The sequence below is a fragment of the Antennarius striatus genome, chromosome 10 (genome assembly GCF_040054535.1).
Source record: "Antennarius striatus isolate MH-2024 chromosome 10, ASM4005453v1, whole genome shotgun sequence".
Lineage (NCBI taxonomy): Eukaryota > Metazoa > Chordata > Actinopteri > Lophiiformes > Antennariidae > Antennarius > Antennarius striatus.
Window position 1 is genome coordinate 6,289,690 of NC_090785.1, and position 27,435 is coordinate 6,317,124.

General features: G+C 38.1%; 1 protein-coding gene across 7 annotated transcripts in view; it reads left to right on the plus strand.

Annotated features, from left to right (window-relative positions):
* diaph2 (diaphanous-related formin 2) overlaps positions 1–27,435 on the plus strand; it is a 377,371-nt gene that overhangs the window by 254,811 nt on the left and 95,125 nt on the right. For all 7 annotated transcript variants that reach the window (XM_068325221.1, XM_068325222.1, XM_068325228.1 and 4 more), the window contains one exon: positions 12,524–12,648. In XM_068325221.1, the coding sequence (XP_068181322.1) occupies positions 12,524–12,648 (125 nt within the window). The remainder of the gene's footprint in view (positions 1–12,523; positions 12,649–27,435) is intronic.

The following is a 27,435-nucleotide window of genomic DNA, read 5'->3' on the forward strand; positions in this document are numbered from 1 at the left end:
AAACATGGCTCTCTGCTTTCTGGCAACAGTGTCTCTCACAGAGGGAGCTCTTGAGCTTCAAATAGAAATATAACAGACATCTAAATGACATGACGGGAAAGAGAAAGTCCAAGAGAAGAAAGTACTCCAAAGATATGCTGATAGCGGGACTGGAGAAACTAGATTTTTAAAAAATGCTGTTGGAATGGTAGTGTGTGATTTTAGTTAGCATTAATCTACTGTTTCTATAACCCCATCGTCAGTGCTCCACTTAATTGCTCTCGGGAATGAATTGCATATTAGAGAAAAATAATGTGAACCTAAAATATTTGAAACTTTAAATATCCATGACTGTGGCTGCTGCAGTGCAGTCCCACTAAGCTGTATGATTTCCCACAGCAGGTGCATGTTTTCCATGTTCAGCAGGCAAACTATCACTTTGAAGAGATGGTAAGAAGGTGTTGATGCCTTTGAGTTCAATTGTGCACTTACACTAATCAAAGTGAAAGAGTTTGGTCGTTAGTTGTGTCGGTCATTATCTTAACAGAATCTACAGCATTTATAAAGATATCTGATTTTATCCTTCTCACACTCCCCCTCCCCCCCTTCCAGAGTCTAGCTGGATGGTTCTCTGAGTGAGGATAATTCTATGTGGGAAGTTAAAGTTGGGAACTGAGTTAAGTTGATAGGGTGGCACAGTGGCGTAATGGGTAGCGCTGTCACCGCACAGCACAAAGTTCTGGGTTCGAGTCCCGCCCGGAGTCTGCATGTTCTGCCCGTGTCCGCGTGGGTTCTCTCAGGGTTGTCCAGCTTCCGCCTACCTCCAAAAACATGCGCGGTTAATTGGCGAGTCCCAAATTGACCGTAGTTGTGAGTTGTGCGTGCGTATGTCTGCATATATGTATGACTCTGTGGTGCACTGGCATCGCATCGGGAGTATCCCCTGCTTCACGCCCCTAGTTGGCTGGGATGGACTCCAGCACCCCGCGACCCACGACAGTAGATTGAGCGGTTATTTGACGATGCATGAAATAAAAGGATGAATGGATGGGGTTAAGTTACAAAAATCCTGTTTGGCATTGTGCATTTGCTCAGACAGAACATTGATCCACTTTGAACAAAAATTTTAAACATATACCTGAGAATCAACAATGATTAATAAATTATTGAACATGGTAGTTTTCTTTTTTTTCTGTGTGGGCCTTTACATCGATTATATTATCAATCACAGGTCTGTAACGATCAAAATATCAAAACTGTCGCTCCACTCAAATCAATCCAACCAATACCACAGTTCTGTTTCAGAGACGTTGCCTTTTTGTGGGCATTTTTGCCATTGTTTCCAAGTGGGCAGACAGAATTAGCCTCAAGCAGGTAAACACAGTACAGCATTTAACAAGCGAAAGCGGCAAAACAGAACTCAAATGAGAATATTTGCCTTACATTCATTGAGTGGCTAGAAACACCACATTAAATGAATGCTAATGCTGGTCTGTTTCTGCAAAAATTGATGTTTGTTTGCTTCTCCGTTAGCTTCGGCAACTATATTACATACTGTATATCAGTTTACTGCTTCTTCTGCCATCTCCAAGAGGGACAACAAGCAAGTCATGGATACGTCAAGCCACACCACATTCAGTGAGTTTAGTTAGTTAGTTCCACACGTTCCTATTTGGGACATTGGGCGACGAGTGTCTGGCGACCCTTCTTGCTCAATGCCAGCTGACACCCATCTCGCTTAGGTCTTCCTTGGCAGTCTGTCTCCACGTCTTCTTTGGTCTCCCTCTCTTCCTCTTTCCACCCTCTGGCATCCAGTCCATGGCCAGACTTGCCGGTCTCTCTGTTGGCAGTCGGCGTACATGGCCAATCATTCTCCTTCTCCTTTCAGAGACGATGTCTGACAGTGCAGCTACACCTGCCCTCCTCATCACCTCCTCGTTGGTGATGTGGTCTCTCCATGAGGTCCTCAGGATGGATCTCAGGCAACACCGATGGAAGACATCCAACTTGTTAGTAATGTTGGCTGTCTTCATCCATGTCTCAGAGGCATAAATCGCTGTTGGGATGACCACTGACATATAGAGGCGTAGCTTGGTAGCCGTAGTGATGGCTTTCAATGACCAGATGTTGCATAGATGTTGGAACACTCCCGCAGCTTTAGCAAGTCTACTGTTGACGTTTTTCTCCACATCACCTGTATTTGAGATGTTACTCCCAAGATATGTGAAGTTGTCAATGTACTCTATGGCGTGTTGGTGTAGAGTGAGTGGTTGAAGGTGTTGGTGCTGTCCGATGGCCATGGCCTTGGTCTTTTCCTGGTTTATTCGTAAACCGACTTTAACTCCGTGCTCATGCAGATTGTTGGTCATCTCCTGGAGTCCTGTCTTATACCAGTGAGAATGTCAAAATCATCAGTTGTGCCACTGTTGGTTTTGACACAACAAGTAGAGTTGTGGTACAATGACCTGAAGATGTCGATGTACTTGATGGGTACACCATATAGCTGGACGATCTGCCACAGTGATTCCCGTTGGATGATAGATAGATAGATAGATAGATAGATAGATAGATAGATAGATAGATAGATAGATATATACTTTAATGATCCCAAGGGAAATTCAGGAAATGTCGAGTTGTCGAGTTTAATCTAGTCTCAGGTAAAACTTAAAGAACTTTAAAAATACCAGTAATCTCAGAGCTTGTGTTACATACATACAGTAGATAGATAGAAAGATATATACTTTATTAATCCCGGAGGAAATTGCACAAATTGCACATGGCATTATAATCAACAGTGATTCATGTTCTTGTATTTACAAAAAATAAAAATAAAGCTGATCCAATAAATCCCGTTTTTATATATAATTTTTTTGTACTACTTACATTGCCTAAATAAATTGATCTTGCTTTGATATTTGATCAAAATCTGTTTAATATGTTATTTCATACAAATTACAGTTATATACTCACTTTAAGAGGATTCTAAATATGTTACATGAAATTGCTTATGCTGTATGATATTTTGAGACCAAATTGATTTTGTCATTGCTCTTACATATTTGTGTAAATCTTTTGAACCCTTGGAATGGATAGCATAAGTGGTAGTCCTTTCCATATTACCTGAAAGTGCCACACAGAATTTCTTGTAGTTTTTCCTCCTCTTATAAGCCTCTTCCATAATGGTAAATAACAGTGTAGTCATTCCAAATATTTCAAGACAATTACAGTTTTGCTTTCACTCTGTGATTGATCTATTTATTTTATTTGCAAATTAGAAAAATACCCAGAAAGGGTTTTTGGTGTCTTGGATCTAGAAATACAAAGTTAAACTTTCCAGATAAACGAGCCTTTGAAAAGAGATGTTGTGCATCTTGGAAGTTGTGAATTAAGTTGAAAGCGCAAGTCAACTTTATTGTAACTCAGCCATGGCTGAGTATTGCTCCCATTGATTACATTCACACACACCATGTTTTCCTTCCTCCAGAATCTCCTTACAGCAAAGGAAGGGAAGAAAGAGTATTATTGTTGGTCAGAGGTGGAGTTGTCATCAGAGAGATGGCCACCATAACCACTAGCCTTTGCTTTATCATCCATGATAAACAGTAAAGTATCTATGTTACGGACCCTGATGGTCTGAGATGGTCAGAGACAATTGTAACTGTGGGGTGTATTTAGAAACTTTGGGTTGAGGAAGCTGTTCTTTTCTTTTACTGTATATTGAAGAGAAAAAAACCCAGCTCTTCTGATATGAGTGACGAAGAAGAAGCTACCCACAGAATAAACCAGGAGAAGATGTGCACAAAATGAAATAAAGTCCCCTGCCAAACCCAGAAGGTGTCCAGATTTCCAAAAACAACTGCACAAAGCAGAATCAAAACCTCTACTCAACATCAAACAAGAACAAAAGGTTGGGTTGAGTGTTGGAGATGCATGAACGCAGCAGTGCTGCTCGGCAGGGGTTGTGGTAGAAAGACAAACTGCAGGATAATAGTCAGATATGGGGGCACACGTTTGTTTGTGTCTTTGAATTATTGTAAGTTGAAGATTATCTGCATATGTTTTCTTTTTTAGTAGCGCTTACGTTCTCACAAGAGAAACGACTGTATGTGCTACTAATGTATGTTAACTTAACCTTGATGAGGAAAAAGCTGGGTTTTTAACTCAAAACATCAACCAGCTCCGTCTATATTTCTCAACATCTTTCTCATTTTCAGACAGCCCAGCCAGCACCGATAATGGCACGCGCAAACATGCATGAAAACAGACAATACACATTTGGCACCTCAGACTATGGTCACTCATCTCCCTTGTTTCATGCACAGAATGCCTTGCCTTAAAAAACTGTCTTCATAATCATCCACTTCTGCTCTCCCAACTTGTTTGATTGACATTAGGAAGGCATCATAATAGTGTCACAGAAAAATGCATCTTCGTAAGAAGTAATGACCATCTTGGAGTGGAAGCAATTAGTTGTGTGATTATCAGGACATAAGTGGTAAACCATTGTCATTTTTACTGTTTTCTTTTTACCGAGGGCAGAGACACACATAGCACGACTACAATGCCCTGACTGATTTTCTTAGCACTTTCTGGCTAATTGTCATCACCCGAGGTCAATGTTTAAACTTTCCCATGAATCAAAATATATTACAATAGACTCTATTTATAGTCCCTCTAGAGATATGGCTCCAGGCTGCAGCTCCACTGGCTGCTGAAAGCAATTAAGTCTTAAGTCAGACATGACCCCTATTGTAAACAAGACTTCGTCCCAGAGTGGAAGGTTCAGCAAAGTGTTGTTCTCTAGTTTATTTATATATTTATTTACTTTATCCTTCTTTCGGCCAATAGTTACCTTAAATTTTTTTAACAAAATTTTATTATTAGTCCCCGTGCCATGTTTTATTCTTCTTGGGTTAATATTCATGTGCTCTTCTCATTCCATTACAGATCCTTTAGAATATTGGATGACTTCATTGAATGACCCATTTTATCCCCAACATTTTTTTAAATGTTTTTTATATATATATATATATATATATATATATATATATATATATATATATATATACACTAGTTTAGGCTGGGGAAAAAATGTGGTGAATATGGTATTACTCTGTACGCTGCATCATAAATGTATCCATCCAGTGTTTTGTAATTCAAATGTTAATAGTAAAGAATAATTATTAGAATGAGAACATTAGTCTGCTGAAAGTATTGAATTGTGGAACACAACACCTTATCAGCTGTCACTCATGTTTACTCCCCATACAACATAATGCATGATATTTATTTTCTTAAAATTAATTGCTTTTTGATTTATGGAAAAGTCCAGGTCACGTTTGATCATGACTGCTGTAGGCCTTTGGAGGTTACACATTTTAACCTTATGGTTTTACTCTTGGGTGGGGTATCAGCGCAAATCTGCAAATCTCTCATTATAATGACAGTTTTTTTAAATGGAGAGCTTAAATGCAAATTGAAATGGGAAGTAGAGCAAAAGTGAAAAGGATTTGCCCTTTTATGTGCATGCAATTAGCACAACATTTATGGAAAATTGTGATTGCATTTGTATCTCTTGAGTGAAATTAATCACAATGTGTGCTGCAGACATTGTCTAATTCGTCACATGATGAAACAGTAGTTTATTATAATTTGTTGTATTTTATTTATAAATTGAAACAACGTGCTTGTGTTAGTAGAGCATGTGCAGCATTGAAAAACAAGCAGATACAGTAAACCCAACATTGATCATTACTCTGTATGAGGTTTTGTCCACCTCCATTGCTAATGGTGTACAGTATATTAAATTGTACCTTTTATCACTTTCTCCTGCATGTAATTTTTAACCTAACATGATCTTAGGTAATCAAAACAACAATTTGACTGCTTGTCGCAACAATAATACCTTCCCTTTTGCAGTTGGAGTTTGTTTGATTCCTGCTTAGAGGAGAATGCATCGAGTTGTGTTTATGCTTTTGTCATATTCCTCTGTTATACTGTAGTCTGCTTCCCACTTCATCTGCTATCCACTTTAAGGTGCCAACAGCTTAATGGAAAAGGACAGAGCTTTATTTTCATCCAGAAAAACAATATAATCCGCTGTCAGGTGGTGAGGCTTGAACTCACTTTTACTTCTTCTTTTCCTTTTGGTTTTTCCCTTCAGGGCTCGCCACAGCGAATCAATTGCCTCCATCTAGCCCTGTCCTTTGCATCCTCTCACACCAACTACCTCCATGTCCTCCCTCATTACATCCATAAACTTCCTCTTTGGTCTTCCTCTAGGCCTCCTGCCTGGCAATTCAAAACTCAGCATCCCTTTACCAATATATTCACTATCTCTCCTCTGGACATGTCCAAACCATCTCAGTCTGACCTCTCTGACTTTATCTCAAAACCTCTAACACGTGCTGTCCATGTGATGTACTCATTCCTGATCCTATCCTTCCTGGTCACTCCCAAAGAGAACCTCAGCATCTTCATCTCTGCTACCTCCAGCTCTGTCTCCTGTCTTTTCTTCAGTGACACTGTCTCTAGACCAAATAACATTGCTGGTCTCATCACAGTTTTGTACACCTTTCCTTTCATTTTAGCTGAAACTCTTCTATCACACATCACACCTGACACTTTTCTCCACTCGTTCCATCCTGCCTGTACACGCTTCTTCACCTCTTTTCCAGACTCTCCAGTGCTCTGGACTGTTGACCCTAAGTACTTAAAATCCTCACTACGTTGTATAAAATATTCCTAAACACACATCAGATTTGCTGATATCTGACTAGCTTTCCCTAAATGGATGGATACAATACATCCTTTGGTGTTGTGTCGGTCCATTTTGTGCCCTGTGTTACGTTATCTTGTTATAGGCTTGGCTTGGCTACCATAGACCGCTGACTTTTTTTTTTTTCTTTTGCTTTTCAGAAGATGGTGAAACAAGTTACAAGTCTTTCATGCATAGTTTTCCAGAGATGTGTTGATTGCATTATTTCAACCAGACCAACCCTTGCCAGTATTCCTTCACTAACATTAAAAACCCATTTAATTTTCAAAGGGAAAACAAATTTGGTCCACCACAAGTGTTGGGAATTTAGGTTCTAGCTGGCAGTCACACTGGAAGCAAAGGTTGCATCCAAGTCTTTTATTAATCTGGATGAGTGCCAATGACATATACTAATGGTTCTGTGAAGCAGGCAAACAATTGCCATGCTATGTCCAATAAACAATAACTTCAAACATGACATTAGTAAAATGCATAATTGAATTACAAACATGGAATAACTTAAATGCGCAATTAATTGTATAAAATAAAGACAAACTAACTTGCGATGAAATATCAAAAGACACACAGCATACATCACCAGCTTCCAGCAGCATGTGTGTGGTGACAAGAGGAAGTCCTACCTATTCTTGTCTGTATTTATAGGGGAAGCTATAACAAACAGGAAGAACTTCCACCGCCAGTGGAAGGGGAATGTAGTCCAGTGTTTTTAGTAATTTCTAACAATTAGGTGTATTTGAATTATTTTGATTTCATTCTGGTGTTCCTATCTTAGTGTTCATCATTTGACAAGCCATCGCAAGTCAAGATGCCTTTATGTGTAACTGTATATACATATAAAGTAAGCATATTTCTATTTTCTCTACTTATGTCTCTAGTCTGTTTCTGTTTGTTTTTATGTTCCCCTCACCTCCCTATCTATACCCAGTGCAAACACGCTTTTACTTGGCTGAGGTGATGAATGCACTTATGAATGACCTTCTCCTTTGGTTTTATGTTGCATTTGTCTTTGTTTTCACAAGTGTTTGGATTATTTAAAACTGTATCTTTTATTCTATGGTGAAAGCAACGTTCAAAATAAATCTCAATTTCCTTTGTAACCTTTGGCAATATTACAAGAACACTGGATGAACGAGTGGTATTATTTGTCTATAAATCAAAATGGAAATTGTCCCCTTCTATAAATGACTGCATATAAAGTTGACATATTCACATTATAGCAGTTGATTTGGTGCTGTGAGCCATACAGTATTTTTCACAGGCAGTTTATTTGAAGAAAATGGGCAAAGCTAAATGAAATACTATTTGTCAGTCTCTTGTTTGTAGGAATGAGTATTGCATCAAGGTCCAGAATTACAAAGCTCATATGATAAACAATGGGTTTTGACCACAGAGGAAGCTTTTTAACATAGTGTGCTATTCACTCAAGTTCACTTATTTATCAAAAGTTTCATTTTTCCTTATTCTCTTTCACGTACCTTGCACCTCTTTCAAGTGCTCTTTCATCACCTCTTTGACTTAACAAGAATATAACTAAAACATACATCTTGCCTGCAAATAAATTGTATGAACTTACAAACGTAGACCTGAAGATATTTTTTAAGGAATGATACCTGGAAAGGTCCATTATCATGAAGTGATAAGAAGCAATGATGCTGGAAGTAAGTGTGTTCATTTGAATTTTGGAACATTATAATGCCATGTGACTTTGTAGTGGGAGACATTTCAGGCCCACTCAGCTCAAAGGGCCCATTCTACCAGCTACCATCCATGAAGCAATACAATCGATCAATAAGGTATAATAATCAATAATTGTATAATAAAGAGTCTAGCTGACTGTCCTATCTTGTTGTCCCCAAATTAATATTATTTTGTTTTTACAAACAAATGGTAAGTTTGCTGTCAGTGCCAGCCCAAGGAACTAAGCTGAAAAATGAGGTTGTTTTGGAATGATAACTTATCTAATATGAATCACTAAGTTCAAAGTAGCAACAGAATTCATGCAGCCTAAGTGTTACACTTTTTATCATGTGGTGTTTAGAGAATGAGGCTCTGAATCACAGAACTCAGTTGAAAACAAAATATTCAGATTTTTTTTTTATTTTTATTTTTTTTTAGGGTGTGTGTGTGATTTAATTAATTTCTATTATCGATGTGTATTCAACCAGCTGATGCCTATGTCAGCGAAGGCTTTGTCCATGTCTCTGTTGCTGTGGTTACTCATTTCAGGTCTAGGCTGATACTATGGTGCCAAAGCTTTAATTTAGAACCATGTAGAGACGATTTTGCTTTGTGGGTGTAATTATCATGGACTCTTGCAGCATTGAGAATCAAAAATATGTAATCACCTATATGTTTCTCTTCTGATCCTCGAGATATGTTCAAAAGATTCTAGTATTACCATGTGCTGTTCCATTTCTTCTTCTTCTTCTCTTTTCGGCTGTTCCCTTCAGGGGTCACCACAGCGGATCAGTTGCCTCCATCTAACCTTGTCTTCTGCATCCTCTTCTCTCACACCAACTACATTCATGTCCTCTTTCACTACATCCTGAAAACCTCCACTTTGGTTTTCCTCTACGCCTCCTGCCTGGCAGTTCAAAAACTCATTGTGTTGCTTCATGTGTTTCATCAAAATAGCAACATTATTTTGTTGGGAATTTCAAAATTATGTTCTAATAGTTTTAAGTTTAGAATATTTTTATATTCCATACAATGTTGTAAAATGTAAACTGGGGGGGGGGCGGACTAGATACATTTATTTTCATTCTTTGTTACATTTTCAAGTTATAAGTTATACTTAGAAGGTTGTGTGTGTGTGTGTGTGTGTGTGTGTGTGTGTGTGTGTGTGTGTGTGTGTGTGTGTGTGTGTGTGTGTGTGTGTGTGTAGAAATATATATTTATTGCATATAATTAAAAAGTCACATATACACTTTGTAGTTGACCTAAATAATAATTTATCTTAATTTCAACAACAGTTGCTGCTGTCACTTTTCCCTGATCCTTTAAATTGCTCCCCTGACATATCATCCCAATTAGCTTGAGCCTCTGTTTATCTGCTGCCATGGTTACCATGATTAGTGTTACAGCCAAATTATTACTCAATCCCAGCTCAAGCAGTTAGCAAAAATCACAAGGAATTACAAGGACCATCTCATGGATTGATGTATGCAGTTGAATGGAATTGTTTCCTTTCATCCAGCTCCAGCTCTTGCAACCATGCTGCTCAGTTTTGTTCTTCTAAACTGCAGAAGTTGAGATCATAGTGATACAAATATTTGTACTTCATTGGCCCCATCAATCAAAATCGACATTTAATGTCAGTTCTATAAAAAATGTCATGTTGAGGACTTGTGGAACCCTTAGTACCTGAAACCAGCTGGTTATAGCTGCAAAGTCTAATTATTACAGGACTTCATCTCTCTTACGCTTTCAGTGTATTGCACCCAGACTATTCCAGCAGCAGACAATCTGTGTGCATCTAATGAATGTGTCTTTTTGCATGTGTTTCCCAGTCAGAGTGCATGCTAGGTACCTTTTGTATTCGGGTTGAAGATGGGGATTGCATGTGATCCACGATTTTTCCATCCAATATTTTTGTTAGAAAATGAGAAAAAGACCCCATCCAAGATATGGAATTGATGGCAAGCAAGACAAGATTGACCCTCATGACACCAAGGCCACATCGCTTGACAACTTGTCCATTTCTCCATTCCTAACTCCCACAGCACTTCAATTATAGCTTAGTGAACAGACTCTCTTGCAGATGTCAAGTAAGTGTAGGTTAAACAATATACTTATAGCTGATCTCATTGGTACCCACCCAGCATGCAATTGGTAGTAGCTGCAGAAAAGTATTTCCAAAGTGCATGATATGTGTTATTGTCACCACCCTGGAGTTTTCTTGCCTGGTTGTGTTGAACTTCAAAGTTTGCTCAGAACTCGTTAAAAATTTCAAAAGGAGATATCTGTTATTTTTCTGTTTCACAAACCTCATGACCTTCAGTTGCTATTGGTCTTGAATGAATAACCTAATTTTTCATTTAACTTATTAAAGAAACTGTGTTTTGTGTTGTGAATTTTATTGATAGTTTGGAGGGCAAACATGTTTGCTTTCAATCCACCATCATAATTTGGATATAGTTACACAAGTAACTAATATTTTGGGGTTAACAATACATAGGCGTTACAAAAGGACTCGAAAAAATACTTTTCCAAACTTTGTTGAGCACTTTCAAATGTTTCAAATGTTTTTTTTTAAATGTTGGATCTACTTTTAGTTTTACTTGTAGTTTTTCATCGCAGAACACTATTACTTTAAATGGCTTTTTTTTTCAAAATTTCACTAAATGAAAAACAACTTTGACATTAATTGACCTTTAAAATAAACATATGCAGTTCCAAAGCTCTTTATATAATGATAATAATCATTATGTATATTATTTATTTAGTCTTTTAGCACCAAAAGTGCTTTAGTGCCTCCTATTATGTGTACATTTTATATTTTTGAATCAGATGTATTTATTTATGTGTGTGTGTTTGTGTGTGTGTGTGTGTGTGCGTGCGTGCGTGCGTGCGTGCGTACGTACTTGCGTGCGTGCGTGTGTGTGTGTGTGTGTGTGTGAGAGAGAGAGAGAGAGAGAGAGAGAGAGAGAGAGAGAGAGAGAGAGAGAGAGAGGAGAGTTTCTGTGTGTCTGTGTCAATACTGCTCGAGCCTTAACAACATAAACATGGAAGTGCATCCATGGTCCTGTCCCATCTGATCCCCTAAGACTCCGATCTGCCGTTTGAAGTCTTGCCTTGAAAGGCATGATCTGAATACTGCACGTTCCACAGTAACACAGCACACAATGATTACAGACTGATTAATGAACCATACACATTTACATATGCATGTTTTTTTTTTAGGCCACACACAATTAGATTACGTTGGAGTCACAACATACAGTCTATCTAATTGGCTTGCTAACATAAGAATGAAGGGTGTCCATTCCACTGTGTGTCCATATTAACTTCCCGTTGGTGCATAGCTTGACAACTCTACATTCCAGTTTAACAAATCAAAAGTAACATTTAATGTTTGGAGTTCTCTACAATGAACTATGTTTAAATGATGATTTTTAAAGTGACTCTAACAATTTATCTGTGTTCCCGAGGCATAAACTAATATCAATTGCTGTAAATTCACAATGCCACAAACGTTCTTTTTAATTGGTTTCATTGTGGAGGGAGCGGAGGGCTGGGCAAGTCCTTGATGATGTACACATCTATGTGAGTGGGACTGGAGGTCTGGGGGAGGAAAGGTGTCAAGCAAATATGTCATCTTGAGATTATGGGTTACATTTAATTATTTTTTATTTTTAATGTTATTATTTAAAGTTAGAAAAGAAAGGTTCACAGGTATTTTTTTCCCCACCATTCACAGATCAGACCCATGTCTGGTTTGAATATTTTCAGATTTAATTGTGGGTTTTTTTTACAATTAAACAACCAGAAGCCTTCACTTCACCTTACTTCACTTCACTTCAAACTTGTCCCAAATTAACACTTTCACAATGAAATTTGAAAACTTTTAGATTAAGGTCTTTATCATAGTCAAAATATTAACTCCCTCCATAACCACGCTGTATGTCAAAAGAGCAAACAAGCTGTAACTTGGCAATCCGACACCTTGAGTAATCATGTCCATAAGTTCCCCCCCCTTACACACACATACACACAAATAAATATATGCATTCCTACTTAATTTGTATCTTTCTGTTTTTTCTACAGTTTCTGCTGAAATCTTAAAAAGCATCTTGGCCACAATGGAACGTCAAATTCAGAGGCTTGAGAATGACATTGAGAACTTCCCCAAAACAGACGACCAACAAGATAAGTTTGTGGTAAAGATGTCGATATCCTTTTTGTTGTGGGCTTTTGTGCACCTTGTTTGTTTTGAGGCTTGAATTTTCTCCTCAAAAACCTATCAATTGAAGCATATTAGGACATCATCTGTACCATTTTGCTGACAGCATTGTATGCTGTTTGTGTTCTGCCTGGCAGTGGCGAGCAGTTTAAGTCACTTGGTGAGATAGGTGGCACCCAAGGGAACCCAGGGAATGGATCTGGCTGCCTGACTGTGAGATGTTGATCAGTTCTCCTTCTTCACTCCTCCCTGAGTCCCAAGAATGAAATCACGCTTGTAGCTATTTTTACTGCACTCTTCCACCGCTGTATGTCTCTTGGGGAGCTCTAATAGGGGCTCTAGTGCCTCACACCAACTTATAGCCTATCCCTGATTTCATGTCCTGACCGGCCATGAGCTTTTTCACACAGCCGTCCATGCACAATCTTCTCTCATGGCACCTCTCCTGTTTCAATAACAGAGTATTTCACTTAAACCCAAGCATCTCTGCTCCCCAATTGAATTAGCCATGTCTCTGTGCTTTCTTGAATTCCCTTTCTTTGAGAAAAGGTCCTCTTTGAATAGGTTTGATCAATGGTGGAAATCACTCAATACGCTGAGACTAGGGTGTGTTTCATGGGTGGAAAAATGATGGTATCATCTTTGTCTTCATCATTATTTCAAAAAATAATTTGTGAAGAGTATGTTAATAAATGAGTAGGTGTTTCCCTATGCTAGGCACAATTAAATGAGACAGCATTTAACCTGAATTTTACTTCCTTTGGTGGCAAGATTCTTTAGGCTGACTTTGGGTAATATTAGAGTAATAGCCTCCAAACACAGTTTCTTCTCAGTCAAAGAATGGCATATAAAATGGTGTAATTGCGAAAATAAGCAAACGCACACTGAGACACGGACCTCCATGGACCTCCCTAGCAGCTTAGAGGCAGAGCAGGCAGGCAAGAAAGCTACTCTGCTCCATGATGTCAGTATTGATTCCTTGCCTCCTCTGAGAACTGGAGGCTTGAGTGAGAGGAAATGGAGAGGTGTAGATATACTGCAACAAGGCTCTCCCTCACTGTCTGGAGCTCTTCCCCAGAGTGAGGTAGAGACTCGCCGGCCATGACCTGAAACACCCCACTTCCTCCCAACTCCCAATCTCTCCTCCTCCAGTCTTCGTGGCAGGTATTAGATATGGCAAGAATTAATAAAATCTGGGTTTGTTCAAAGTCACTTTAATGCAACTCTCATAAGGTAAACACTCAAAAGCACATGTTAAATGTATTTAGTTATCTATCTGTATCACATTTCATTTGTAGGTGTTTTTGTTTATAGGGATAAAGCACCGAGGAGAGGAAGGAGTCAAACAAAAAGTTCATGCTCACTGTTCCTCTGTCAGCTGATTTAATCTGTTTCCTATCCTAAAGGGTTACAATATGTTCTCATAAAGAAGGGTCAATAATTTGTTGTTTCAGTGTATTTGAGACTAGTACCTTTTTTTGCAATGGATTCTTCTATCCAATGTTTTACAAAATAATGTTTCTTCCCCTTCTTAGTTTACATCTTGATTTTAGAATTACATGAAAGTGACATAACAGAAGTGTGTACTAACATTTTGTCATTACCTTCAGAGTGACTTTGAGCCTGTATGTTTCGATAGCATAAACATGCATGTATGTGTTTCACTTTATTCAACCTCTCTGAAGTCTGACACAACAATATTTTACTGCCACTTAACACCTCCTGAGATAGTAGATGTTATTCCATTTTCATGCAAGAGTTGCAAAGTTCATAATATGCAAGATTTGCCTGTTTTAATAGCACTAGTATCTTAGGGAACACTAATCTTTTTTTTTACGCAGCTATGTGTTGTAACAATGACAGGTGTGAAATACAATGCTATATTCTGAGTTGACATTTCCTTTGGTACACATAAGATAGCACTGTCAAGTTTTTTTTTGTGTTTTTTTTTTAACTTTTCCTTGGGATTAAAAAAAAGATGTTGGTTCCTTGAAGCGTGACAGATGGAAGAACAACAACAGCTAAAAGTCATGCATTTGATGCTCGAGCAACCCTGAAAAAGTTAAATGAAGCTCTGTTGTCTTGACTGGTGGGCATTGTGATGAATGATGAGTCAGTCTGTGTCTGTGTGTATGCTAGAGAGAGAGAGAGAAAGAGAGAAAGAAAGAGAGAGAGAGAGAGAGAGAGAGAGAGAGAGAGAGAGAGAGAGAGAGAGAGAGAGAGAGAGAGAGAGAGAGAGAGAGAGAGAGTAATTTACAGCGTGAGGTGAGTACATGTGACTTTTTTTAATGAAAATCTGTTTCTTTGGGGCAGCGCAGTTGCGCTATGAGTAGTTGTGTCACCTAACGGCAAGAAGGTCCAGGATCCACTTTGGACTTTTTGCATGGGCTTTGCATGAGCTCCTCATGCATAGGTTCTCCCTGGGTCCGCTAGAGTCCTCCCTACGGTGACCCTGAAACAGGATTAATACAATTAAACAATAAATCTGTTTGTTCTGAAATCACATTCAGGAAGATGTGTTCACTGGAATGTAGTTTAAAAGTGATGCGACTGAAACCAATGGAGTTTAAATTAAATGAAACAAAAAAAAAAAAAGCACAATTAAACAGAGGGGAAAAGGAATATTTGTGTGGAAACTCTGTAATATATACAGATGATTGAATTGGCTGTTTTTTCAGCAGTTTAGTGATCTCTATCCGTCACAAGTATTGTGACCTCACAAAGGATGTAGAGTTGAGGCACTAGCCCCTACAGGCCCCTAATTCACAAGACAGGCTATAACCACTAGAGCGCACACAGGCGCACGCACACACACACACACACACACACACACACACACACACGCACACACACACACACACACACACACACACACACACACACACACATACACACACACACACATTAAAACACACATCCGATTGTGAAAGGCCACATTTCCAGTTCCCACTGGAAATGATAAAGTGGAGCTGGGACCTTACAGCAACACTCTGCATGCTGGAATATTAATGGTTGCAAGGTAGTTCACCAGGAATGATGACACTCTGGCAGGGACCTCGGTGAGCGTGTGGAAATTTCCAATATACCTCCTCTTTCGGTTACTGCCTTAACCCAACGACTGATATTTATCTTAACCTTTAATTTCCCAGAAGGCCAGAGTCAGAGCACATCATTCTCCCCCCATCTTCACATACTGAGTGACAAGGAACTGATTTCTATGAGTAGTTTCAGTAATGTGTATTAGACTGGACAAACAAAGTGAGCCAATGTATTTTCTGTTGTCAGAACCCAAGTTGGACCAAACAATTAATAAATAAGTAAATAAACAATAATTATTTGCCATGAATTTAGCCACCTTGTGCCCTCAAGCTAATAGTACTTCTCCTTTGCATACCAATGTGTGCATGCATTCCTTAATAAAGTAACCTTGAAGCTATTGAATTCCTACACAAGTGTGAATGGATAGATGTGAGTGGTTTGAAGTGCTCATGACCGTGTTTTTACTTTGAAAATAATCTCCTTTTTTTTACCCAGAATTCCAAGCAAGAGTGTCCTTTTATACATTCAAGTTCTCAATAGCATTGTCCAACTGATAAGCCAAAATATCAATCTGAAGTATCTGTCTGTGTTTGAGAAACTCTTTTGAAAAAACTATTTTTTTTTTAAATGTTCCACTCAATTACTTGAGATAATTCAGATGTCTAGTAATAGACACCATATCAACATCCTCCCTTCACAATTTGCTCTTAGAATGAAAAGGTAGCTGCTTGAGCAAGAATAGAATAGACACATGTCAGCAAACAGGAAACCTCAAGTCCAGACATATGAGAAAGCTTACAAACCTAGCAGCACACCTTTTGCACACCAGTTTAGTCCACCCACGCAGGGTCAACCCATAAACTCTTTCCCAGGGCCCAAGGATACTCCTGTAATAGCACTTTTGTGCCTTAAAAATACAAAGATGCATTTTCTTTTACAGGGACCACCTTTTTGTTGTTGTCAGAAACTTCAGCCTGATTTAGTAATCATATCAAAGGAAGAAGTTCACTGCAATATGGCCATAGATGATCTTTGTCAAATTGCAGCATTTAAAGATTCTGCTGGCTTCAGGAGAGATTTCTGTATAGGTTTGCATAGCTTTCACTTATATCAACGCCAGGCACGTAAGGTTAAACAAATGGCTCTTAGGCCCCGTCTACATGATGCCGGAACTTTTTGAAAATGCAACTTTTTTATTGTGTTTACGCCTTCCGTCCACACGACAATGCAGATATCCGGAACGAAAACGCAACTTTTTGAAAACACTGGCCTAGGTGGATTTTTTTTTAAATGCTGGGTCTGCATTGTTGTGTGGACCGTGTATCCGCAACTTTTTAAAAACGCTGACATCTTGCCTGTGACGAAAACCTCTGTGACGTCATATTTATGGGCCCGTGTGTTGTGACAACAAAACAGGGAGGATTCTTATTGGATAAAATTTGACTCAATACTGCCACCACATGGTTTAGCATGTTTATAGCCATCTTTGAAAATGCACTGATGCATTTACGTGTGGACAGAGATTTTTTTTGAAAACGCTGTCATGTGAACGCAAATCATTTTCGATGCATTTTTAAAAAGTTGCGTTTTCAAGAAAATCTGTCATCGTGTGGACGGGGCCTAAGTCAAACCATTGTTTTACTATCGAGTGCTAAAGCATCTCCTGTTAGAGGTTTGATTTGTTAATAAAAACACAGTATTGTTGTAGAGTTCCACTTTAGTACACAGTTATAAGTATCAATGAGAAGTTGGATTATTTACAGAACCACCATGTTAATTCTGCATTTTTGTTTTGAAGAAAACTGGGCTAAGAGATGCTGGTAGCACCTTCAGCAGCTCCCTATATTTTTAAAACACAAAAATCACAATATTTAACTTTTTTTACACACACACACATAATATCTCCCACTTAGTCTGACACTCACACACACACACACACACACACACACACACACACACACACACACACACACACACACACACACACACACACAAACTAAAAGCAGATGTTACCCTTATTCGCTGTAAACTGTATGGCCAATTAATTGAAGCAGATAAAGTGTGGAAGCTTTTAATTATCAAAAATTCCAAACTATCCGAGCTAGTGTAGTTTTTGCTCTTAAAACCGACTTTTTCCTTGCTTGAGGTATGTTTCTGACACTTTCACCTCAGTGAGAATATTGAGGTTAAAATAAGGCTGCCTGATATTGCAAACGATTACCAAACAAATATCTGTGTTTTATGTTGCATTCTGTGTGCTAGAGGAGAAATTGCAATTTTAATTAAAACATTTTTAAGAAATATTTCTCTGAAAATGACATGCTCAAACCAAAAAAGTTGGCACTTTAATTAATATTATTGCAAAAAAGGTAAAGCATAAAATAATGAAAATAGTTTGTTGTTGTGATTCTGTTTCTTTTTTTTTTTTTTTTAAATATGTAGCATTAATGACCTACGATTACAAAGTAGCCGTAAATTATTTAATTAAAAACACATTCATATAGAGTTTTTGATAATCATATTTAACATGTGACGTGATAAAGTAGCATATGTAAACAGCAGTGGCGGGCTGTGCAATTCACACCTAGGCCTTCAGTGATGTTTTACTTAGTCAAACTTGCAGAAATACATCCCATAGGCGTTTATAACTTCTCTCAAATGGGACAAAAACCATGACTTCTGAAGAAGCGTCATCCCTACTCCTTTTATTTTATTGTTAGATGGATGTCTTTGTATTGGTAGTTAATATGTGCAATAAAATCAAACTTAAACTGATACATGACAAGAAAGGATATAATTCCTTGTATATATAAATGGTGAGAATTTTTTTTTTGTCAAATAAATTGTGTCAACAATTAACTGTTAAATTAGTGATCAAGCAGTGGATTGGCTAATAATTTCAGCTCTAATATTCACTATATGAAATATGACATACTGATGGGTAAGATATGAAAACAAAATAAAAACATTATATTGCAGTTTTAGCACATGCTTTGTGGCATTGTCTCATACTGAGCATAATTTCAACACCATACAACATAGGTCAGCCAATTATTTACCTCTGGTGAGGTCAAAGAAAGGTGACAGTTAATTCTTTCTCTCAAAAAACAAGTGCAACAGCCGCTTTGACTGTCGACTATTGTGTTCACCACCTGACAAACCTAACCGTTTGGTGTCCTTTCATTGGATAAATGATTTCCCCAGAAGCTCGCCAATCAGTATCTGCCTAGTCTGTTTCACTTGGCCTCATGTGGCAGCTCCATAAACCAGTTGACTAAACTAAACAGTTTACAACCCACATGGACCACGGCTCCCAGGGGAACTGTGTTAGAGTTCAGGGGGTGAACATGTGATATAAACTGGATCTGCCCCTTTGCTCCTGAGTGAACAACTTCCATATTTCATTGATAAAGCCTCTATGGCCTGGCAGTCATGAGTAGTGTTCATTGGGATCTATTGTGTTCTGCTGGGATTCAACATTACCCCCCTGCAATGTAAAAATTCCATATACACAACTATATTCATTATTATCCTAGTTTTGTATGTAGGATTGTGTACTGGTATGCAATATGTACATACATGTTGTATATTATTTAAGGAAGGAAGAGAGCTAATATATCAGCGTTCCAAATATGTTTCTATTTAATCAGATTTATATTAAAGTCTATCTGTTCCTCAGCTGCTGTAGGGCTTTGCCCCTCTTGTTTAAGATCCCCTCTGATTATTACTCCTCTAGAGAAAGTTAGGCTGAGGACCCAGTAGCAGAAGCACCTCATTACTTCCCCAAAAGGTCTGGGCTTAGTGTAGAGTAATAGACAGAGGGCCAGCTGCCCTCATTTGTCATGGACTCCTGGGTTTGATGCAAAGCCCCCCTTGAGCACTTGTTGCTGAGCTCTAATCCTGCAGTAGACACCAGCCACGCTTCTCTGCTTAGACATCCCCACTCTCAACCGTCATGGCTCATGATTTCACTTTCATTTGATGTTTTAATGAAATCCTTGAGACCCAGTTGAATGGCAGGCCCATTGTTGGCAAATTATTCCATCAAATGTAATAAGTGGAATAAGAAACGTGACCAGGATTATTTGTCGAGTAAATATGAGCCACTGAAGATTTTCTGTGTTTTTCAGCATGTGAATTGACAGTGAAAGATGAGTTGAATGATACAGGTTGACTCACGGGAAATTCTTCTTCTTTTCCTTTTGGCTTTTCCCTTCAGGGGTCGCCACAGAGAATCAATGCCTCCATCTGACCCTGTCTTCTGCATCCTCTTCTCTCACACCAACTACCTTCATGTCCTCTGTCACTACATCCATAAACCTCCTCTTTGGTCTTCCTCTAGGCCTCCTGCCTGGCAGTTCAAAACTCAGCATCATTCTACCAATATATTCACTATCTCTCCTCTGGACATGTCCAAACCATCTCAGTCTGGCCTCTCTGACTTTATCTCCAAAACCTCTAACATGTGCTGTCCCTCTGATGTACTCATTCCTGATCCTATCCATCCTGGTCACTCCCAAAGAGAACCTCAGCATCTCCATCTCTGCTACCTCCAGCTCTGTCTCCTGTCGTTTCCTCAGTTACACTGTCTCTAGACCAAACAACACTGTTGGTCTCACCACAATTTTGTACACCTTTCTTTTCATTTTAGCTGAAACTCTTCTATAACACAGCACACCTGACACTTTTCTCCACTCGTTCCATCCTGCCTGTACACGCTTCTTCACCTCTTTTCCAGACTCTCCAGTGCTCTGGACTGTTGACCCTTAGAACTTAAAATACTCCACCTTCTTGTTTTCTTCTCCCTGTAACCTCCCTGTAACCTCCCTCTAACAAATTACATGAAGAAAAAATTAGCATAAACAATGCTATCATTTTGTTCTGATGAAGCCCTGCCAGTGGCAAATCTAGAATTTTTTCTTCATCAGTATCCATAAACGGGATACATTTTATTCAGAGGGCAATTATATGTCCATAATCTCTGTGCTTTTTGGTTTTCAGTAAGGTGTATTTATTTCCGACAAGTTAGTCCTTGGTACTTAATGCACAAAATCTTTTTGGAAAAAAGTATTCTCTAATTGTGAAACAGTTCAAGTGTTGCACACAGATGCTTCTTTAAGATAATTAAATTAGTGGTATAAACTGCTAACCTACCCAAATGACCTTGTTGGATGTTGAAATGTTGCCCCCAAGCAATTACACCAGTAACAAGCTATGAAAGTAGGACAGTCTACTTCAGGGGATAATCGGATTTCATCTGGTGCCTCTGCCCCTCTGGCCTCACCCCTCAAGCAGAGGTTAGTATTACAGTTTTTTTCAGTCGCTAGTAAGCGCTTACCCATACTTCAAATACTTTTTCTAAACTCTTAACACAGACTCACGCCTAGAAAGCACAATTGACCAAATGGTTAATTTTCTTGGTGTTTATTTTGTTAAATAAACACTAACTCTTCATTTCAAAATAGAATACATCTTTTTCTGTACACACACTTTACCAAAACACTGGATATTCCACTCAAAATGAAATTACTGTGTCAAAAAATAACGTTTGTTTTCACTTTATAAGGTACATGCAGTCAATCAAAGTACACCAGGTTTCAAAATACTGGGTATTGTTGACATTATAAAAATTGCATAGACTTTTATATTTCAGTTTAACTGGTACTGTATTTGCAAGCAAAATATACACAAAATGTCTTGCTTGGGAAATGTATGTCCACATGCAATGTTCACATTCAAAAGCATTCCAGTAAAGAGCAAATCAGTTTTGTTTTTTCCTTTACAGTTTTCAGTATTACAGGAGGTACAGTAAAAATATTGTTTACAATATGATAGAAAAGAAAAAAGTGTACAGTGAACAAAATAGCCATGAAACACACAAGAGCATTCTGAACAAAAAAACAACAACAACAACAACAGCAAAAAACCCAGAAAAAAGGGGGTGGGGGGGGTACGTAAAAAACATAAAATTACTGTCTCTAGTCTGTACGGTCTCTGATATCATCCAAGGCGATGCACCTGGGATAGAACCGCTTGGTTTGCCAGATCCACCCTTGGTAATGATCAACTGTGTGTCAATGAGGGGGCAGTGACTCAGTGGTAGAGCGGGTCGTCCAATGTTCCAAGATTGGCGGGTCCATTACTCCTCCCACCCAAAAATACCCAGAGTGTGAGCTGACAGTGGGAGGTGTCAGCTCACCTCCAGAGCACTGCCGACGCACCCTTGACCAAGGCGCCATCCCCCTTACAAGTTGCTCATTTGGGCGCACCATAAAGGAGCTGCCCGCCACTCTACCCCCCCCCCCCCCCGCATGCGCACAGGACCCCTGTGTGTGTGAGTGTGTGTTCAGGGCCTGTACACACTAATATATGCACGTATGAATTATGTGCACTAATTTCCCTTTCAGGATTAATTGAGTATATAAAATTAAAAAAATATATTAAAAATTTCAAAAAAAATATTCAATTGTTTATCAGCTGCGATATATTGTTTTTGAACTGATGTCATCGCAGAAGCAGAGGTTTTTGTACTGTATCTAAGGTTTAGAATATTGTTGTTGCTATTGTGGGATGTTGTGTGTTAACATTCGTAACTAATAAAAAAACAATCCATAATTTTGTTGGGAGGTATAGCTTGTCTGTTAAGAAAATGAAAGCATTGTGGAAATATGTTCACTGACTGAATATTGAGTGAAAACAACATGAAATGTGTGAATGGTATGGCCACAAAAGACTGATGCTGTGCTAATTGTGTTTAGAGTTTTGAAAATGTGACTGCTGTTTGGACAAATGCTTGTTAGCGACGGAAAAAAAACTGTAAAGTGAGTTGAATTAAATGTGTTTAATACTCGCAGATTGTGTAATATTTGAACATAAATTTGTGCAGTGGCTACAATTTGCTATTGTACAGACCGGTATGTATAGCGTAATCTATTTTTGTTTTACCCTATAGAAAATAAGTGCAATATCCTTAAAAGCTGTGGCCCTTGATGAGATTCATTACACCTGACGTTGCTTCGTGGGCCTGTCTTAAATGTTTACTAATACTAAAGCTACTTCCATTTCTTTCTTTCTGGCTCCTTTTCATCTACCTTCTTTGGTAATCTCAATCCATTTCTGGTGATGTTATTAAGTGACTACTGTGTTTTTCTGTTTGCAACACGGCTCTCCATTTATCTCTAGTTTTGCTGCATGGAGCTATCCTGACAGGTCCCAGGACTCAGGTTATGTGCATGACGGTGCGCCACTTCTCCTGCAACCTGCTTTTTCATTGTGCCCACAAGTGTCTAGCCAAACTTATCGACTGCATTTACTTTCTTTGCAGAAATTAGGTGCCTAATTATGCAAGTAAAGTGCATGTTTCCTAACTGATTACAAGATATAATATATGAGTTGACTCCTTCAGAATGATTGGTCCAGAAACAGTTTAAGCTGTGCATTCCGTGACTCAATTAATGAAGGCAAATAGCTCAGTTCACTATTTTAACCAGTGTGTCAATGTGCGCTCAGTTATGATAATTCGAGACACAACAGAAAAGTCACAGGAGATAGATATCTCTATTTAAATGAGTCTGTTACAGTCAGAAACACTAACAGTTACAAACGGCAGTGTGATGGTAATCAACAGGGGATTCTCCATTAATTGGCAAAATGAGGCTCATCAATCACACAGAGGGTGAATGCTGCACAGAACGTATCCTGTCAGAGTCATACACTGTGGGGGGAGCAGCATGACGTGTGTCTCAGGAACAGTCATGTAGAGAATAAACAGTCCTCTCTTTCTTTCTCTCTCTCTCTCTCTCTCTCTCTCTCTCTCTCTCTCTCTCTCTCTCTCTCTCTCTCTCTCTCTCTCTCTCTCTCTCTCTGTCTCTCTCTCTCTCTCTCTCTCTCTCTCTCTCTCTCTCTCTCTCTCTCTCTCTCTCTCTCTCTCTCTCTCCATCTCTCTCCATCTCTCCAACTCTGACAGGCTTTGTTTTGGTTTTGGTTTTTTTGGTCGCATTTTAAATAAGGATTGGCTGGCATTCTCTGCCATTCAAGACCCAGACAAAATTGTCAAAACACGCTGTTGAATTTGAATTGAAATGTTGAGGATATGTTTTTTGCTGATGGCATGTGCTGAAAGGCTAGTAACTCCTCCTCTTCTGTTAATCACTTGCAAAAATTCTGCTCCCATAGGTCTTCTAATGAGTTGATAATTCTGTTGGATTTCAATAAAACACATTTTCCCACATTCTGATAGCCATCTCTAATTCCTCATCGGCAAAGACGCTTTACTATTTCTCTTTAATATCAAGCAAGGTATCATGACACCAGATGCCAATATTTTTGTTTTTTAAGATTGCAAGTTGCTGATGATTAAGCAGTCCACATTTACAGTATGTCAGGGCACATGTACCACTGCATATAGGTAGTCCTCAAAATACAAACATAATTGGTTACGAGAGGTTGTTGGTAAGTTGAATTGTTCGTAAGTCGTTATTTACTAAATTTCAATCTATAATCACCATTTTAGGTCATTTAAATGTCAGTACTGCTGCAATTATGAAGTACTATTCCCTAGGACTTGTCACTCGTAATTCAGACAATTGCTTTGAATTCATATTAGGTTACAGTAAGATTTTGCTCCTTATAATTTATTCCCTGAGGAGAAAAAGAATAAGATATTTCAAGAAACTCTAAGCCAGTTTTTTTATGTGCATCTAACAACACCCAGACGGCCACTACTGAAGCATGTAGCACGTAGATTACCTTTAGAGCCAAAGAGGAGGAGGACAGGGTAACAAAGAATGTTGGCTGACATGTTCACAGAGACAAAAGCAAAAACAACAAGAGGGGTGGAGCTGCGCGAACACAGCCGTGCTGTTTCAGTGGTGGTTGTGGCAGAAAGGGGAACTGCAGGACGATAGTTAAATATGGAGGTGCATGTTTGTTTGTACCTATCAATTTTTGTAAAATTAATGTTTGTAAGTTGAGAACTACCTGTGAACATATTATATAACATAATTGACTGTTTTGTCAATGGAACCAATCAGTGGCCTGCTCCCCTACGTAACTTGCCTGATTATAAACCTATATTGCTTATCTGCTTCATCTGTGTGGCTGTATGGTCCAGTCCAGTAACAGTCTTGGCACAAATATGCATTGAATATGTTGAAAAACCTTTTTTTATTTGTGTCAAAGCAGTAATTTGTCATGCATGTTTCAGCAATTGGAGTATTTATAACTTTAATATGGTTAATATAGCTGTTGGTAACAGTGCTAATATACTATGACTCCAGGCCATATCTGTGTGAGTTTTTTTTTTTTAAATTATATTTCTAACAGTTAACCTCAAATTAGCCACATGGATTGATAGGTTGACCTGCAGTTAAAGTGCAAGTGGGTGTGTTGATGATGGGTTCTCCATTAAAACAATTAGAGGAGTGAGCCAGTCTGCTGTGAAGAGGGACCTCTTGTCGTAAATATGATAATGTCTATTATTATGGGCATGAAATGAAATTTATTTTCATTTTTTTAGAATAGTAATCCAGACATGTGGGTGTCTGCAGTCATCAAAACAGTGAGACGAGAAGAAGGGAAACATCTATTCACCATTTAAGACTTGGTGTCCACCAAGTCTTGAATAATGGCAGCACAAGGTTGGTCATGCTACACTAAAAAATAGTTCTACCTCAGTAAGTATAATTTATGTAATACTATAAGCAGGGCATATGTGTCTGTCAGTGGAAAAAGCATGCCACTTTATTGGACATGTTCTCATCAAGTGCACTCATTTGCATTGATTTCTTTACATATCATTTTTAGGACCCTAACTTAGTAATGACATTGAAACATAGGTTTAATAAAAGCAAGGTTAGATTACCTTAGTGTACCTATTGTGTCTAAAATGGGATTCAGACACAATAGGTCTAAAATCCTATTTTAGTTTAAAAAGGGAATTTAAACTATGTATAATTTTATTTATTTATTTATTTATTTATTTAAAACCAAGATTGGTTTATACCAATCTTGGTGTAAACCAGAGACGGTCAGAACACCCATGCATAACATTTAAAAAAGAAAGGTAAAAAAAAGCACTGACATGTATCCAAGCTTATGAGACACATATCCATTCTGAGACAAGACTTATGGTTGGGCTATTTTTCTTGTTAACTTACAGCTAAGAAAGTAATTGTAAAAGCACAGAACCTTTGCTGATGGGAATTCTATTAAAATCAAATTGTCTCATGCTTTCAAACTGTACGAATGCATTGATTTTTAACGAATAAAAGTGTTTTTTTAAATTTGTTGATTTTCCTCTTCATACTTCAGCTGTTTTTGTTTGTAATTTTGCCTGGAATTTTTTTTTTCATCACATCAGTAAAATCACACCTTTTAGAAGTTCTTTGATCATTTTAATTATTAATGGATTGTCTTAGTTAATAGGATTACTTTGTTGTTTAATTTACAATCCTTTGCTCATAAATAGATATATATATAAAGCACTTTCCATTTATAATGAATCAGTACAGTCAATATTCTAATTTGCAATCGTTTTTCTATATCAATCTACTGAACATAATGATTCTCCCAACATACAGATATCCAATAATAAATGTTCAATAAATTAATTTTCATTTTGAAAAAATTCAATATTAGATTGTTTGAGAAACTATGGTATTATGTTTTGTTTCCAGCAGCAGCAACAAGAAAAAAGATCTGATCTGAAAAAGCTATAGATCTGATTTGCTCTGCTGACTAGAATTCTCCATGGCAACAGCTGCTGAGACTGAAGGGTAGTGTACAATTGAGAATTTGTTCACCAAACTGGAATAAAAACAAAGACTTCTCAGAAATAAAGTTTGAAAATAATAGATGCTGATGAGTGAGCTTATAAAAACCCTGCCCCACTGGAAATTGTAATTGTAATCTGTGTTTTTGTGTTGATAAATCTTTAAAGTTCTCATTTAAAATGAGTAAAAAATAGTTACCCAAAAATCACTTTTTTTTTTTCAACATGACATTTTCCTTTCATCCTTACACTATAGAGATACTTGAACACATTGAAAAACGTGCCAAATACAACCTAGATTTAAGCACATTTATGTCCAAAATCTGTACTGCTGCTACAAATCACAGAACAGGTGTATGTGTGAAAAAACACATCCAGAGGTGTAGATTCAGGCAGGTGTTAACTGTAGGGACATGTTGGTTTGTTGCTGCCACAGCTCAATGGTGACAAGGTGTTGTTGAACAACACTGTATAGTTAAACTAATGAAAACCCCAGTGTGTTTGGGGTGTGTGTGTTGTTTGTGAAGCAAGCAGTCAAATGAGATCACTAAGACCAAGCAGCAGATCAGGGCCCTGAGCATTGTGGATGGAAATCACATTATTTCTAGACATGATGTAGCAAAATAGCTTCCGCAAGTTGACTGATTGACTGCAGTTTTTATGTGATCTGTGAGCTGAATGTTCTCTTGGGGAGTGTTCATGATGGAGAGTACAGCAAAGGTTATGATGCCTTAGGCTTGTTTGATCTGGTGGTCATATTCTTAAATATCTTTGAGCAGGGTCATGATTCTCCATCTGAAAGATGTTCTATTTGCATATCTTCCAATACCTTCCTCCTACATGTTATGAGTACAAGAAAGAGTTTTAAAGATTTGCTCAAATTAATTTTCCAGTATAATGTAATTTGCTGACCAACCATACAGTATATGTCCTCAACAATCATGATGTACGTTGGTCCTGCATGGG